The sequence below is a fragment of the Platalea leucorodia genome, assembly GCF_965183815.1.
Source record: "Platalea leucorodia genome assembly, chromosome: Z".
In the NCBI taxonomy this organism is placed as follows: domain Eukaryota; kingdom Metazoa; phylum Chordata; class Aves; order Pelecaniformes; family Threskiornithidae; genus Platalea; species Platalea leucorodia.
The window spans coordinates 94,278,964-94,294,745 of NC_138858.1; the positions used below are offsets into that span (position 1 = coordinate 94,278,964).

At 66.4% G+C, this 15,782-nt stretch overlaps 2 protein-coding genes across 2 annotated transcripts; one reads left to right on the forward strand and one right to left on the reverse strand.

The window, feature by feature from the left end:
* Window positions 1–36: 36 nt before the first annotated feature.
* LOC309602885 (hexokinase-4) lies at window positions 37–6,357 on the reverse strand (the record flags this gene model as incomplete). The annotated part of the gene is made up of 10 exons (XM_082336999.1): window positions 6,264–6,357; window positions 3,424–3,586; window positions 3,141–3,295; window positions 2,789–2,908; window positions 2,602–2,697; window positions 2,252–2,351; window positions 1,214–1,397; window positions 766–921; window positions 280–513; window positions 37–181 (listed from the first exon to the last, which is right to left on the reverse strand). Exons 1-10 carry the CDS (start codon window positions 6,306–6,308, stop codon window positions 37–39), a joined length of 1,398 nt encoding a protein of 465 aa, XP_082193125.1. The 5' UTR covers window positions 6,309–6,357.
* Window positions 6,358–8,158: 1,801 nt separating this feature from the next.
* LOC309602211 (synaptobrevin homolog YKT6-B) lies at window positions 8,159–15,083 on the forward strand. Its single transcript, XM_082335600.1, has 8 exons — window positions 8,159–8,233; window positions 8,951–9,073; window positions 11,925–12,007; window positions 12,646–12,746; window positions 13,309–13,413; window positions 13,581–13,646; window positions 14,161–14,262; window positions 14,656–15,083. The coding sequence occupies exons 2-8, from the start codon at window positions 8,970–8,972 to the stop codon at window positions 14,689–14,691; spliced, it is 597 nt and encodes a 198-aa protein (XP_082191726.1). The 5' UTR covers window positions 8,159–8,233; window positions 8,951–8,969; the 3' UTR covers window positions 14,692–15,083.
* Window positions 15,084–15,782: the final 699 nt, after the last annotated feature.

The following is a 15,782-nucleotide window of genomic DNA, read 5'->3' on the forward strand; positions in this document are numbered from 1 at the left end:
GCCATCATCATCCTCATCCTCCACCCGAGTCCTCTCTCACTGCCCCATCATGCAGGCCATTTTGCAGGCGACGGCCGAGATGAGCGCGGCCCCGCGGCCGCTGCCTTCCTCCGACTGGATGAAGGTGATGTCGCAGCCGGGCGTCAGCTGCCGAACCGTGGCGTGGAAGCGGTCCTTGAAGCTGTCAGAGGGGAAAAAAACGGGGTCAAGGCTTGGGAGATGCAGGAGGAGGAGGAAGAAGGGGACCACGGTGGGAGGAAGGCTCCCAGGGATCTTCACCTGGGATGGAGCTTGTAGACGGAGCCGTCGACCCCCACGGTGATTTTGAGGGTCTCCTGGCTCCGGCTTTCCCGCATGCGGTTGATGACGCCGGCCAGCCCGGCCGAGCACATCTGGGCGGCGCGGGTGGAGACGCTCTCGCAGACCATCCGCACGATGTCACAGTCTGTCCCCGAGGGCAGCAGCTCGAAGGCCGTCAGGATGTTGTAGATCTGCTTGCGGTCGCCGGAGTCGCTGGGACAGGGAGAGAGGGGTGCGTCGGTCAGGGGACGGGGGGACACGGGGACCCCGTGCGGGGCGGTTATAGAGCGCTGGCGTGGGGTGACGGGACAGGGGACCCCAATGTGGGACAGCCTGGCGTGGGGTGACAGGACAGACACCCTGATGCGCCTGTGCGGTTACGGGACGGAAGACCCCAGTGTGGGGCAGCACAGCAGGCTGGTTTGGGGGTGCCGGCCCCCCGCCGCGGCCCCGCCAGCCCCGTACCTCTCGATCTGCGACACGAAGCGGGTCTCGAAGGTCCCACGGGTCTTGAGCTTCTCGGAGGCCTCCCCGTTGAAGAGCAGGTTCTCGTCCACCAGCTTCAGCAGCACCAGCCGGACGATCTCTCCCATGTACTTCCCCCCGATGATCTTCTCGTAGCTGGGGGGGGACACAGGCGAGGGGGCGGCCGTCAGGGCCGGGATATGGGGGGCCACGTCCCGCGGCACCCCCTCTTTCCTTCCCCCCCCTTGCCGGACGCATCCCCGCACGTGGGCACGGCGGCCGGGGCGAAGGACCCCCGCTTTGGGGGTACCTGTGCTGAGCTGCTCCAGCCTCAGCTGAGCCCAGTGTGGTGAGGGCGGGCAGGGGGAAAGAGAAGGGTGGGCGGAGGGGACGCGGCCGGGGATGGCGGGGGGACGCCCAGAGGAACTGGATCTGTCCTATTCCTTACAGTTGCTGACCGGGGTTAAGTGAGGTCTCGTCCACCACGCGGTCGTATTCCAGGAGGAACTCGTCCAGCTCCCCCGAGGCGCCGAAGGCCCCCCACTCCGTGTTGACGCACATCCGCCCCTCGTCGCCCTCCACCAGCTCCACGTTCTGCATCTCCTCCATGTAGCAGGCATTGCAGCCCGTCCCTGCCAGCGGGAACCGGGGATGGGAGCGGGTGGTGGTGGCGGGGGACAGCGCTGACCCCCAGCACCCGCGTCCCGCCTGTCCTGACGGCTCCGTGGGGCAACCAGCGCCGTGGCTGGGGGGCTGCGCTCGGAGCTGTACGTCCCCATCCCGATGCGGATCGGGAAGCTCAGCCTCCTGCTCCCCCCGATCCTTCCCCACGGCCCCAGCCGGCTGCGTGTCCCTGGTGGGTGTCAGGGACGGCCACCGCGGGGTCCCAGGGGCTCCGGCTGCTGCGCAGCGAGGGCAGCCTGGCCTCCGGAGGAGCTGATAAACAGCCCGGTGCTGGCGGCGCGGTGTTTACCCAGGCCGAGGGGACGGTGTGAGCCAGTGCGGAAAGCCCAGATGGCCACATGGTTGATGGCACTAAAGCCAGCGTGGGTCTGGAGGATGGCGGGGGGCTGCTCCCCTGCGGGGGACAAAGGAGCCTGCGGGGTTCAAACCCATCCCCACCTCCCGGGCTCCCCGGCACGGCCAGCGCTGGCCACCTTCAGTGGGTCCCCAGCCGTACGGTGAGACGCCGGAGCCACCGGCAGCCTGGAGAAAGAATGGCTCTTGGGGACAGACCCGCGCCCTGGGTGAGCAGACCCCCTCTCCACCCCAAAGGTGCCCCCGCCACCGTGCCGGGGCCAGGCGATGCCATCCGGCGTCCCAACCTCGGGAGGACCTCGGCAGGGCGCCGCTGCCAACCCCCTGTCCCTGGTGGGCGTCCCCAAAAGGGACAAGCCCCTGCTCGCAGCAGGGGAGCGTGAGCGGGGCCGTGGGAACGGTTCCCCCCTGGCCTGCTGCGTGTCCCTGCGGGAAGGGGCCGTCTTACCCACAATCATCCCAACCTCGCACCGGTGATCTTCGTAGTAGCAGGAGATCATCGTGGCCACCGTGTCGTTCACCATCGCCACCACGTCCATCTCAAAGTCCTGGGGAGGGGAGAGGGACCATCGGGGTCTCGCCGGGGGTGTGGGCTGTGCCGCAGCAGGCGGGTCTGGGGGGGGGGGGGGTCCCGAGGGCGAGGATGCAGGCATGTGTCACACACTTGCGTGTGCGCACGCGTGGAACGACCCTTCCCGGGGACACGCCAGGCTCCAGCGGCCCCATCGTGGGGACAGCCAGGGGTGCTGGGGTCTCCCCACCACTGCGGTACTGGCACAAACCGTACGATCATCTCACCCCTCGCCGTTTGATGGCGTCTCTCAGGAGCCCAACCACGTTGTTCCCTTCCGCGCCAGAGGCTTTGAAGCCCTTGGTCCAATTCAGGAGGATGCCCTGGAGCAAGGGTAAGACCGAAATGGGGCTGTGGGTGTAGCTGGGTCCTGGGGACCCCCCGAGTCCTCGTGCTGCCCGGCCACCCCCTCACCTTGTCGATGTCCTCGTGCCGCACGGGGAAGGAGAAGGTGAAGCCCAGGGGCAGCTTTTTGTGCTTCATCTGGTGCTTGTCCAGGAAATCGGAGATGCACTCGGAGATGTAGTCGAAGAGCTGGAAGAGAGGAGGTCCAGCCTTCGCCGGGGGCTGTCCCCCATCCTCCCACCGCCTGCAGCCGGCCACCACCCCACCACGGGTCCCCAGTGCGTGGCCACCTCCCTGCCACCCCCCGGAGGGATGAGGGATGCCCCCACCAGCGTCCCCACCGAAACGCGGCACGGCGTGCCCCTGCCCGGTGACGGGGACCGTGCGGGAGGGGACGGGACGCCCCGTGTGCCCAGCTCACCATCTCGGCCGTCCCCGTCATGGCGTCCTCCGGGATGGAGTACATCTGGTGCTTCGTCTTCACCTTCCACTGCCCTTCCTCCCCCTCGCCCACTTTCACCAGCATCACGCGGAAATTGGTGCCGCCGAGGTCCAGCGACAGGAAATCTCCGACCTCTGCAAAGCCGGGAGGTGACCGGCTCGGGGGGGGCTCAGCCTCCTGCACCGAGCTCGGCAAGGTCTGGGGAAGAGGTGACATGGCAAAGGACCAGGAGCGATGCCCGAGGGGCCCGGCAGTGCTGTACCTGAGCCCTCGGGTGTGGAGCGGACGTAGGTGGGCAGCATTTTGACGGAGGCTTCCTCATGCGTCTCCAGCTTTAGCCCTCGGTCCATCTCTTTTTGCATCCGGTACATCACCTTCTTCAGGTCCTCCTCCTTCAGCCGAAACTCCGACAGGATCTGCTCCACCTGCGGCAGGACGGATGGTATCAGCTGGGGATGGGGGATATGGGACCCGGCTGGCCTGAACCGCAATAAATAATCCAAATTTTCCTTCCCCTGGCCCTGCTTTTCCCCATCAGCACACAGACACCCCGAAACACCTTATCCCATCTCTCCACTATCCTGCCTCCAACCTAACGGACACGCTGGTGAATCCGCACGACCAGCACGAGCCGCTGCTGGCCCCAGATCCTCTCCCGGCGCAGCCTGTCAGATGGTCCCCGTGCCGTCGCTTTCAGCCCATTGATTTTCCACAAGCTCGGATGGTTGACACCACATTGAAGCCGGCGCCATTCCAGCAGGCCTCGGACCAGTGACCTGGGACGTCCCATCCTGCCGAACCCCAGAGTCTTTCCCAGCAAGGAGCACTTCCAGCAATCCCATTTAGGAGCTCAGCAGCTCCCACCAAGGATGCGGGACCCCTCCGTGTCTGCGACGAGGATGCTGCGTTCTCCGTCCCCTGGGAGCCGGGAGCATCCCTCTCCCTGTATCCCCCTGGGAATTGCGGGTACCATTTTCCGCCCATCGAACTTGGCACGAAAGGGAGGCCAAGGGCAGGCAGCCCGGACCGCGGGCGGGATATAAAAACTATTCTCAGGAAATGCTCCCTTGCCTCGCTACCAGGGAGAATCGCAGGGCCCACTCGAGGGAAGCGCCTGGCAGGCAGGACCTGTATTTACCCTTTACGTAGCAACCCCAGGCTCCGCCGCCGGCGCAGCCTCCATTAGCCACGGCACGTAATCGGGGGCAGGCAGCCCCGGGCTGTCAGATGGAGCTGGCGGGGGGAGAGAGCGCGCTTGCGGCTTGGCCAGATGCAGCCGGCGGCATTAGAGGGCTCATTAGTCACTGGGATCTGGGCAAGCTTCAAACGCTCCCGCTTGCACTTCTGCCGGCAGACGGATGTTTTCCTCGAGGCTGCTGCTGCTTCCCGATGTGTTTCGGGGTGGGGGGGCTCTGCAAAATGCTTTGGGACGTCGTTTGGAGCATCCCGGTATGGGGAGAGCACACACCGCCTCGGCTCAGCCAAACCTGCAGCTGCTCGCCCCGATCCCCCCAGCGCACCCTGATACCTCGCCCGGCCCCGAACGCCGTCCCTCAGCCTCCAGCTCCCTGAGCAGGGGCTGATCCCAAATATCTCCTTGCCCCGAAAGCTCCTGCCCTGCAGAGCACTCGCGCCTGGGCAGGCCTCAGCCACCACCCTCAGCCGGGCGGGATCGCGGCACCCCGGCACCTCTCCAGCCATCCTCCCCGCCCTGTCCCGGTGCCGAAGCCTGGGGGCTCCATTAGCCCTGAACCCCCGAGGTGCCACGAGACAAGATGCCAAGAGACGTGGCTGCACCACGGAGGATGCCGCCGTGCTGGGGGATGCCACCGGCCACCCCAGAAAGGGACCGGGGCAGCCCAAGGCAGCACCGTGGTGAGGTTTTCCACGACCCGGAGGGTGTTCAGCCCAGGATGGCTGGAAAAATCCTGCCAGGAAAAGTGTGGAGCTGGATTAGACCATCTCGCCTGAGCTGTCGGCTGAAGGTATTCAGCATGAAGCCATCCTGTGGCACTGTTCGGCACATGAGCACCAAATTTGCCGCGGCCAGAGGGTCCCCGTCCCCAGGGCCGGCACCCGCGAGTGGCACCCCAGGGTCTGAGTTTTATTTCTCCAACATTTTTTCCATCTCGGGTGCCGCGTGTCCCGACTCATCCCTTCTCTTGCCTCCGAAACAAGGGGTTTCACTCTTCCTCGGCAGGATTTGGCTCTTCCCATGCCACCGAAACCGGCTCTCGGCTTCCCAAGGAAACTGTTTGCTCTGACACATCCCACAAAGGGGACAAAGCTGGGAACCACGCGGCCGAAGGTTGCAGTGGCCGGCGATGCCCGACTCTGCCAGCCACGCACTCCTGCCCCAGCACGTGCCATGTCCCCTCGGTGTCCCCTTGGACATCCCGGTCCGCAGCTGGGAGGCATCTCGCTGTCCTCACCCATGGCACAGCCCCATCAGCTCAATCCATCCGGGAGAGGAGATGGGAGCAGCTGCCCCCAACCGACGTTTGGCCAGGGATGAGCCGGGTGCCGTCCTTCTGGGTGCCTCGGGGACAATGTGACGACCAGCCGAAGGAGGTGACAGGCCCCATCTTGTCCCAGGGATGGCAGCTGCTTGGTTGGCAGCAAGATGCCAACGGCAATGCCTGGACAGCGGGAGCATCCCAGCCAGGCGGTGCAGTCCCACAGGCATTCCCGGCTCCGTCCCGGGTCCTCGGTGGCACGGGGATGGGGCACGGCCCGTGCCGTGCCGAGATCCGGTGCACCAAAACCCAGAGCCCTGGCTCGTGGCGCTGGGTCCCCTCCCCGGAGCGTGCCGGGGGGTGACCTCCGGGACGGCGACCCCCCTGGGCACGTCGGGGCTGACGCCGGGCTGCACGGCTTTGCCTCTGGAGCTGACGTCCGACCCGCTAGCTGTCCTCCCCTCCCGGCTACCTCCGTCCCCAAGCGGAACCTTGCCCGGCAGCAGACGCCATCAGCGCCTGGCCGCTCGCCGCAGGGAGGGCTGGCAGCCCGGGGAGGATCTGCACCGCTGCCCGCATCCGCGGGGTGCCCCCCGCCCCATCTCCCCGCCAGTCACCCCTGGGATCGCCCCGGCGGCAGCCTCACCTTCTCCTTCCTGCCGCTCTCCATCCTGGCTCGGTGATCCAGCATGGGGGCAGCCGTCGGGGCGGGGTGGGCTGCGGGCCGAGCCGTCCCCCCGCCAAGCCCCGGGCACCCCGCCGCCACACCTGGCCCAGGGAGCGAGCCCCCTTCCCCGTCCCGGCAGTCGTCCGGCCGGCACTGGGCTGCTCCGTCCCTCGCTCCGCCGGGGGATGCTCCACTTTCGCCGCTTTATCTCATCCGATGCCCGGCAGCGGCCGCCTCCTCTCCGGCACCCGCTGAGGGGGGGTCCCGCTCTCCCCCCCCGGCCTCCGGACCCTCAAGCGGAGGGGCAGGGAGAGGGGCCCGGCACCCCGGCGCGCTCAGCCCTCTCACCCCACATCTCGGGGCCGCAGCCCTCTGTGCCGGCGGGGATGCTCGTCACGCTCTTCCCACTCGCTTCCTTTCACCAGTAAATTTATTTTACCGGACGGTTTTCAGCGCGGCGAGGGGTCGCGAGCCCACCCCGGTGGGTTTCTACAGGCAGCAGGGAAGTCCTGGTGCAGTGGCGAGGCTTGGCCGGGACCCCTCCCCGCCGGGGGCCGCTGGCCCCGTCATGCGAAGCACCACGCCCCGGGCCACCCGTGTCCCCGCTCCAGTTGTCATATCAACGGCTCGATGTCCTGGTGGCGGTGGCAAGCACTCCACCGGACGGCTTAGCAACCTGGCACGCTCCCATGGAGACCGCGCCGGGCCGGAGGAGCCGGTCGCTCGATGACAAAGGTTACGGACACACGGCGAGGGACGAGGGTGACTGGAAAGTGCTCCGTGCCCCCGGGATGGGAAAAGCTCCGGTGATGCCGGGCGTCGCGGCGGACCGTGGACAGCCACTGGTTTTGGGGGACAGGGACACGGCGTTCCCCTCTTGCCCCTGGGTCGGTGCCGTCAGCCAAGCGTTGGGGGGCACCTGGGGAAACGCAGACTTATGGGGGTCGCAACAGGCAAGAGGACACTTCCAGCCACGGGTGGACCCCAAAACCTCCCGGTGCCGGCCCACGGCGGCGGCCCCTCGCTCACGGAGCTGAGGAGGAAGAAGGAAGGGTCCCCCCGGAGCCTGGGGGGGCCCTGGGGGTGCCGGCAGTCCCGCGGGGGAGCGAGGGGGCTGGGGGCAGGGTTTGGGGTGCAATGGCGGGGCCAGGGTCACCCCACAGCGCCTGCTCCCCACCCTGCCCATGGCCTGGGGGCACCCGTGGGGCGGCGGGGGGGGGGGGCTCAGGCACCCCTGCCCCAGCCGTGGGGGGAGCTGGCCCTATGGGGGGGTCCTCACCCCACAGAGGGGTCCCAAACTCTCGGGGGGTGCACCCACATCTCGTCGGTGGGCCCCACCCCACGGGGGAGAGGGCAGCCGCGCAGAGGAGGCGGCCCCAACCCACGGCGGGGGTCCCGCGCATGGGGCCACGCCACAGAGGGGTCGCCCCACGGGCAGAGCAGCCCCACAGGGGGTCCCCACGCCAGGGAGGGGCCCCCTCACGGGCAGAGCAGCCCCACGGGGGGTCCCCACGCCACGGAGGGGCCCGCTCACGGGCAGAGCAGCCCCACGGGGGTTCCCCACGCCAGGGAGGGGCCCCCTCACGGGCAGAGCAGCCCCACGAGCGCCCCCGCCCCACGGGGGGGCCCACGCAGGCCCCCGCCCCACACCGGTCGAGCGCCCCCCGCCGGAGCTCCGGCGGAAGAAGCCCCGCCCCATGACGCCAGGACGGCGCTGATTGGCCGCGAGGGGCGGTGGGCGAGGCGGGAGGGGGGGGAGACGGAGCGCTTATTGGTCAAGAGGCTGAGGGGGCGGGGCGGAGTCCGCGCGAGCGCAGAGCGGGCGAGGCCCCGTGGCAGTTGCCCGGGGCCGGTGTCACTTCCGGCCGCCGCGGTTCTGCTTCCGGGTCGGGCTCGTTCTCCCCCTTCCGTCGGCCGCCGCCTCCTCACAGCCCCCTCCGGAGCCGCCGGTACCGCGGGCCGGGCCGGGAGGGCCGGGGGGGATGGGGATGGAGAGCTGGGTTCTGCCTGGTGGCGACGGGGTTCTACCTGCTGGGGCGGGCTGGGCTGGGCTGGCTGGGTTATACTGGGGCGGCGGACTGGGTTAGCTGGGTTACACTGGGGCTGGTGACTGGGCTAGCTGGGTTATACTGGGGCGGGGAACCGGGCTAGCTGGGCTATACTGGGGCGGGGAACCGGGCTAGCTGGGCTATACTGGGGCTGGTGACTGGGCTAGCTGGGCTATACTGGGGCGGGGAACCGGGCTAGCTGGGCTATACTGGGGCGGGGAACCGGGCTAGCTGGGCTATACTGGGGCGGGGAACCGGGCTAGCTGGGCTATACTGGGGCGGGGAACCGGGCTAGCTGGGCTATACTGGGGCGGGGAACCGGGCTAGCTGGGCTATACTGGGGCGGGGAACCGGGCTAGCTGGGCTATACTGGGGCGGGGAACCGGGCTAGCTGGGCTATACTGGGGTGGGGAACCGGGCTAGCTGGGCTATACTGGGGTGGGGAACCGGGCTAGCTGGGTTATCCTGGAGTGGGTGTTTAAAGCAGGGAGGGTTTGGGGGAGCCCCAGCCGTGGTGGCAGCAGGGTCCCACCGAGCCCCAGCCCCGCTGGGGGGGCCCCCACCGGCCGCCCGGGCCCCTCGCCCGGCCCCCCCTCACCCCGGCCCCCCTGCGCCCAGGAGAGCGGGAGCCGGCGCCATGAGGCTCTACAGCCTGAGCGTCCTCTACAAGGGAGACCCCAAAGTGCATTTACTGAAGGCCGCCTACGACGTGTCCACTTTCAACTTCTTCCAGCGCTCCAGGTGGGTGCCCGGGGCGCCCGAACCCCCCGAGGGAGCCTTGGGGCGGGGGAATCTCCCCTGTGTGCTGCGAGGCTGGCACGTGGCTCGGGCAGGGCCTCAGGGAGAGGGAGTAGAAGCTTTTGGGGGCTTTTCTTTCCTGGTCGGTGGCACCAGGGATGCAGTGGCAGCGGTGACAGGCTTCTCCGAAGGGATAAACCCACCGGAGACACTCCCCTGGGGAGCCGTGAGCCTGCACAGTGCTGCAAAATCCACTTGGAGCCACCTTTCAGCCTCGGGAGTGGAGCGAAACCTCGTTTTCCCTACGAGCCGCCCAGGGCCAGCAGCAGGAGGTCAGGTTTGACCTGGTAACTCGTCGGCCATAGCCAAGCGGCAAAATCTGGGTGCAGGGAAACACCCCGAGCGCTCAGGTCAGCTGCTGCCCCTCCAGCGAGTGCCTGAGCCTGGTAGTCACGGCGGCTGCTGGGTGCGAGAGGCGAGTGGGAGGAGGCTCCTCTCTGTGTCAGACGAACGAGGCTCGCCTGACACCTCCGCGCTCTTTTTATTTAGGTGTTTGGTTTAATCTTAAACTTTTCCCAGCCCACAAACCTCCGCTCGGGTTATTCTGACAGCTTCGGGTGAGCTGGTTTAGGCCTGAACGCTGATCCGGGCGTCCCGCTGCCCGCTCCGTGCACGCAGAGAGGTCGCGGAGCTCTCTCAGCGGTCGCCCTTGAGCTTGCAGTTGAGGGGAGCTCCCGACAGCCTCTGAAAGCTGTAAAATAAAGCAGGTGCCTGTTGGGAAATGCTCTTTTCCCGGCCCCCAGCTCCAGATGATAAAGGCTTTAGGAAATACTCACCTATAGGACTCGAATTTTCCGTGTCCTGTCCCTGCCAAGATTTTATGGAGCCTCGAGCACATTTGGTTCTGCAATTCCAGTGATAAAGCAAAAATACTGAAGTAAGATTGTCTTAAAAAATACTTTCTTAGCCAAATATGCAAGAGGGATAAAGGAGCTGTGCCAGTGCTGCCAACGCAGGCGCTCGAAGATGGATTGCGGTGGGTGAAGTAATCTCTTAAAAACCCAAATCGCTTCGTAGTCGCAGCTCTCAGTTTGCCAAATCCTGAGAAAATTCCCTGCATGGTTTTGCCATTGGCTACAGCTGAAAAGAGCCGCTTGCCCGGCAGCTGGCTGGTTCTTTGCCCAAAAAAAAGTCTTGGCTTTTTGGGAACAGCGATGCCGTGCGTGGAGGGTGAGGGGGTGTCTGTGCTCGTCAGTCTCGCAGCTTTTCTCTGGTGGCTAATCCTTGCCCTGGGCTGGTTGCCTGGTTGTGCTTGGAGGGGCTGCTTGCGCCTCGGTGCCTGTGAGAGCGCGGCCTCGGTGTGATATTTAAGGTGCGATTAACTGAAGTTTGGGTTAAAAACGCTGCCTGTACCTTTTTTTGAGGCTGTGGAGTTACCAGAGAGTTGGGTTTGGGGTTCGGGTCTGGGGTGAACGCGGCTGGGGCTCCTGGGAGCCATCGGAGCCCGCGGGCAGGAGGACAGGGCTGGCCTGGCCATGCCAGCGCGGGCCGTCAGCCGTCCAACGTCTGCCGAAGAGTTTAGGAGGGTGAGGAAGGGGGCGTGAGGGAATGAAGTCTTCCGTGGCTGATTCCTCCGGGAGTACTCTTAAATCCTGGAATTGCGGCGGCTGTGGCTGCCAGCAGATCCCCCAGGCCAGGAGGAACGCGTTGGTCCTCTGTTTCTGCTGAAGTTTGATGTTAAGAAATCTTTGGGCTGGTCTTTTCTCTGCAGCGCCTGGAAACCTGTCGGTTCGGAGTCTCGGTGGAGCCGGCATCCGATCGCGTGGTGTCCGGGCTGGGGGAAATGCAAAACCCCTAAGGAACACGTAAAGTGCGAGAGGCAAATCCCCGATCTGGAGTTGCTTCCAGCAGTGGAAGGCAGTGGGGGAGACCGCGGTCTCTGCCGTGCCGGTGTCCGTGTTCGTTGACATTTCCTCGGCGCCGCGTCACGTGAAGCTCCCGTGTTGGTGCGGGGGGTGTTTGAGCAAACTCGGTAATCTGAGCTCCGACAGGTTTCCCTTCCTGGGACTTTCCAGGTGAAGTGGGGAATTTGTCAGCGTTAATCCCGGTGTGTGTTGGGAACGGATCGATTTTGCGCTTGCTCGTGACTTTGGCCTCTTTTCTTTTACTGTGGGGCGAAGGAGAGGGTTTACGTGAGAAGCCTGTCCGGCCCTTGGCAGGGAGCGTGGCTGGGCTCGGGAATGTTATCCAGACTTAGCGTGAGCCCGACTTGAGGATGTTCCTCGACTTTGATCAAACTGGTGGGTAGGTGAGGTGTGTTTGCGGGTCGAGCCCCTCCCCGGCTCGCTGGCGCCTTGCGTGGGGTTGGGGTCAGGGCCCCGAGCACGGGATAAAAGCTCAGGCGAGGGAAGGGGCCGGAGGCCCCCGCAGCCCCTCGCTGCGTGTGAGCAGGGCGCAGCCGCTCGCCAGGCTTCAGCCGGGCAGGTCCGTGGTTCAGCGGAGGTTTGCTGGCTGCTAAATCCCCCAAAAGCAAGTTCAGCCCAAGGACGCGAGTCCCTCGCCACGGCTGGGGAGGGGTGGGCGCTCCCCTGGCCTGGCGAAGCTGGAGGTGTTTGGGTGGTGGCTGCAGCTCTGCATAGGTGCAGGCTCCGGCCTCTTCCCCGAGGAAAACCGACGGCTCGGCCATGTCCCCGCTCCCCAGACGTTGGGGGTTTCGGTCTGCCCAAACCGCCGGGGCCCTGTGGGACAGGTGATCCCCGCCATCGCTGCTGCGCCAGCACGCCCGTGGCTCTCTGGGCCGCACACGGCCCCGGGTCCCCTCGCAGACTCGAGCGCCGACGCTTTGTCTTTGCAGCGTGCAGGAATTCATGACCTTCACGAGCCAGCTGATCGTGGAGCGCTCGGAGCTGGGCAGCAGAGCCTCCGTCAAGGAGCAAGGTAAGAGGATAACCCGGGGTCAGCACGCAGCCGCACGTGCTTCGTTCCTTGTCCGTTTATGATAAAAAACGAGACCTCAAAGCAGTGAAAGGTCGAGCTTCGTTACGCTCCTGGCCGCCCTTGGGACACCTGGAGCTGTTGGGCTGCGTGCCTGCCGCTTGCCGGGTTTGTCCCCTCCCACGATCTCTGGCCTCTCCTCGCGCCTCCCCGCCCTGCTCCGCGTCCCTCCCGCCCCCTGAGACGCGCAGGGTGCGGCCTGGAGTTGGCCGCTGCAGCCTCTTTAATGACACTCCAGGCTTGTGACAAGTTGTTATTTATGAAAATCAGGCTGAGCGCTTCCCCCTCTGGTTTTTGGTTAACGCTGGCAGTACCTGCTGCCCTGGAAAGGCAGCGTCGTGTCCCCACCACGTGGCCAGGCTGCGGTAACCTGCTGAAACACAATTTGGGGCTGATTTTGATCCTCCCTTGAGCCCTTCCCGCTCTCCTAATGAAATCACGTGAAGCGCGGTCACTGAATGAAACCTTCCAGTGCAATTCGTGGGTTGTGGAAGAGCTGCCGGGGCCGGGTGGGAGGCGGCGGGTGCTGGGGGAGGCTCTGGACCTTCCCGCTGCCTCTCTGACGTGAACTCTCTGCCCAGAGTACCTCTGCCACGTGTACGTCCGGAACGACGGGCTGGCCGGCGTGGTGATTGCAGATAACGAGTATCCGCAGCGGGTTTGCTTCACCTTGCTGGACAAGGTGAGCGCGCGGGCCAGGAGCAGCTCCGGGGGCGAGAGTCTGCGGCAGGGCTGCTCCGGGGAGCAAATCCAGATCTTGTGCTCGTGCTCCGATGAGGAAATGGCCCTCCTGCTTGTTAGCTGGGGGCATCAGAGCTGAGCCGAGCAGGACCCGACCGGCCCAAAGACTTCCCGGCCGTGCAGTGGCTTGGCTTTGCCCGCTAGGACTTAGTCCCGGCTCCGCTCTGCTGCCAGCCCAGGCCTTGGCCTCACAACCACCCCGTCCTCCCTGTCTGGCTTGGGTTTTATGGGGGGAAACTGGGTGTCGCTGCGCTCCCGGTGTTGCCAAAATCCGGTGATGACGTGTCAGGCCACCCTGGCAGGGCACAGGGCTTTGGGGACAGTCGGGGATGACCGCCCCTACCTGGCGTAGGCACTGCTCTGTCCGTCGTTTGATGAGGAAGTTGGTTTCTGCCTCTTCCCTTGGTTTGTTCAGAAGGGAACAAGGAGGATGAAGATCTCATTTTTCGAGGAGGAAAATCCCTTCTGGCCAGGCAGTAACCGCCCGCTTCCTTGCGTCGCAGGTGCTGGATGAATTCTCCAGGCAGGTCAGCAAAGTAGACTGGCCTTCGGGATCCCCGGCGACAATCAGCTACGCGGCCTTGGACGGGTACCTCAGCAAATACCAGGTACGGCCCCCGGCTCCTGCACGGAGGCCGGGAAATGCTCCCCACGGCCCCAGCTCTGGAGGTGACGCCTCGGCGTGTGCTGGGACACCGGTGCTGCGGGGCCGTGGCCCGGGGAACGCCGGCGTCCCTGCGGCGGTGGTGCTGACGCCATGTTGTTTCTCTCCGAGAACCCCCGCGATGCCGACCCCATGACCAGAGTGCAGGCGGAGCTGGACGAGACCAAAATCATCCTGGTGAGGAGGACGCTGGGCCCGCGGCTGGGATGCTCCGGCTGGCACAACCGCTCGGGGCCGTGGGGACGCCCTTCGGGGGGCTCGGGTGCAGGGTGGCCCTCCAGGGGCCATCCGGCCCCCTCCATTCCCCGGGGACATTCCCGGTGCTGCCGGAGCTGCTTCTCCCCTTCCCTCCCGGCTCCTCGGGGGCACTGGCTCCCCTCCGCTTCCCTCCTCCAAGCCACGGTCCCTCCCCTGCGCAGCGTTACATCCTCGCATGTCGTCCGCTTTAAGTGACGCGCGTGTGCGGCCGCCTGCACCGAGGGCTCCTCTGCTCCCGCTCGCTGCCACCTTCCCGTCTTTGCTGGGGCTGGGATCGCTCCCTCCCTCGCCGCGGGGCCGGGGCGGCCGTGGAAGGGCAGAGGCTCGTCCCCTCCTGTGCGGATGGGGACGTGGTGGCACCTCCATCTTCTGCTCGGGGCGGGGAGGGCCCGGGGGGCCGGGGCCGGGGCTCAGCGCCGGTTTCTGTCGGCAGCACAACACCATGGAGTCGCTGTTGGAGCGAGGGGAGAAGCTGGACGACTTGGTTTCCAAATCGGAGGTGCTCGGGGCACAGTCCAAAGCCTTCTACAAAACTGTGAGTGCAGATTTGCATCCCAGGGGAGGGTCGCCCCCTCCCCGGAGAGCCAGGGAAGGGCAGAATAAACCCCCAGGGCGGTGGATGCGGGTGCCGGGCAAGGATCGCCGTCCGCCGGCGCAGCTGCTTTGGACCTGGAGGGAGCTCTGTTGCCCAAACCCCAGCTGCGGAGCTCCTCAGCCCCTCGCCTGGGCTGTTCCTTGCCCTGCGGGGTGGAGGCTGATGCCGATCCCGGCCGCGGCAGCTCCCGGCACGGGCTCTGGCTAAGGGGACGGCTGAGGGGGGCAGATCTGTGCCACGAGCCTTCGGCGTGGGGCCACAGGGCCTTTGCCTTCGTGGCGAGCTTCAGGGAGCTGCAGCGAGCGTCACTGCCGGTTTTCCTTCTCTTCCCAGGCTCGAAAGCAGAACTCGTGCTGTGAAATCATGTGACGCGGAGCCCGGGGTCTTCTGCTCCGGACCACCAGGCCTTCGCTCCCCTTCGGACCTCACCGCACCCAGGACAGCAAGCAGAAGCCCAGGGTGGGCTCCCAGGTCTGGGCTGCGCTGCAGCGGCCGGGGCCGGGCGTCCTCGGCGCCGCGCGGTTACATGACTTTTTTTCGTCTCGAGGGGATGGCGAGGCCGGTGTTGGGCTGGCGCCCTGCGGGGTGGGGGGAGCGCCGGAGACCCGCTGCCCTCGCTTTTCCCGAGGGCGGCTTGGACCACGGGGCGCCCGGCCGCGCGCCCGCCCCTGCCTTTACACCTGTAACACTAGCCAGCGCCTCGGCCTCCCGGGCGGCCGGGGAGAGAGGAGCCGGGGCTCCCCGGGGCTGCCTGGGGGAACTGGGGGGGGTCTTTGGGGTGAGGGTCCTAAGAGGGAGCCCGGGGGGGTGGGAGAGGGGTGGGAAGGGAAGAAGAGGCGCTTTCCTCTGCTGGGGGAGGCTCGCTGCTGCGTTATCACCTGTTGCCTCCTCAGGAGCTTTTCCCAGTGCCGGTGAGCGGGAAGCTGTGGCGCCCGTCCCCGGGGAAGGGACAGGGCCGAGGCGGTGCCGGGGAGGGGGTCGCCTCTGGGCCCCTTCCCTCTCTTCAGTGGTGGCATGGGGAAGAGCCGAGCTGGGACGGGGGGGCCCCGGGCAGCCCCCAGCCCCCCGTGCCCCTGGCTGGCTCGGGGGCTCTGTCCCCCACTGACGTGCCTGAGCCCCCCGTTTAGGCAGCACGGGGCCGGCTGGAAGCCAGCCCCGGTGCTCAGGGCCGGCGGGCGGCCGGGGGGGCTCGCCGGGCTTCCCCGCGGCTGGGAGCCCCCTCCCCTGCTCCCGGCAGCCTGGGGCCCAGCGCCCGCCGGCTGCCCCGCGGCCCTCGCTGCCTCCTCTTCCTCCTCCTCTGGAAGGGAAAAAGCTTTCGCTCGGGATTGTATCGTGATCGGTGTTGCCTATCGTTTCTGTGCCGCTGGCCGCACCGGCCGGGCAGGGATAAAGTTGTCTTTGGCGGTTGTAGCCCGGCTCCGACTCTCCTTGTGCCTTCCCGGGTCGGGAATCGAGCCGGG

Bases quoted from the DNA above. Each gene is read 5' to 3' on its own strand.
- LOC309602211 (XM_082335600.1), top strand. From the start codon at position 8,970: ATGAGGCTCTACAGCCTGAGCGTCCTCTACAAGGGAGACCCCAAAGTG. The intron at 12,008-12,645 runs GTAAGAGGATAA...CTCTCTGCCCAG, and splicing joins AGCCTCCGTCAAGGAGCAAG to AGTACCTCTGCCACGTGTAC. The intron at 12,747-13,308 runs GTGAGCGCGCGG...CTTGCGTCGCAG, and splicing joins GCTTCACCTTGCTGGACAAG to GTGCTGGATGAATTCTCCAG.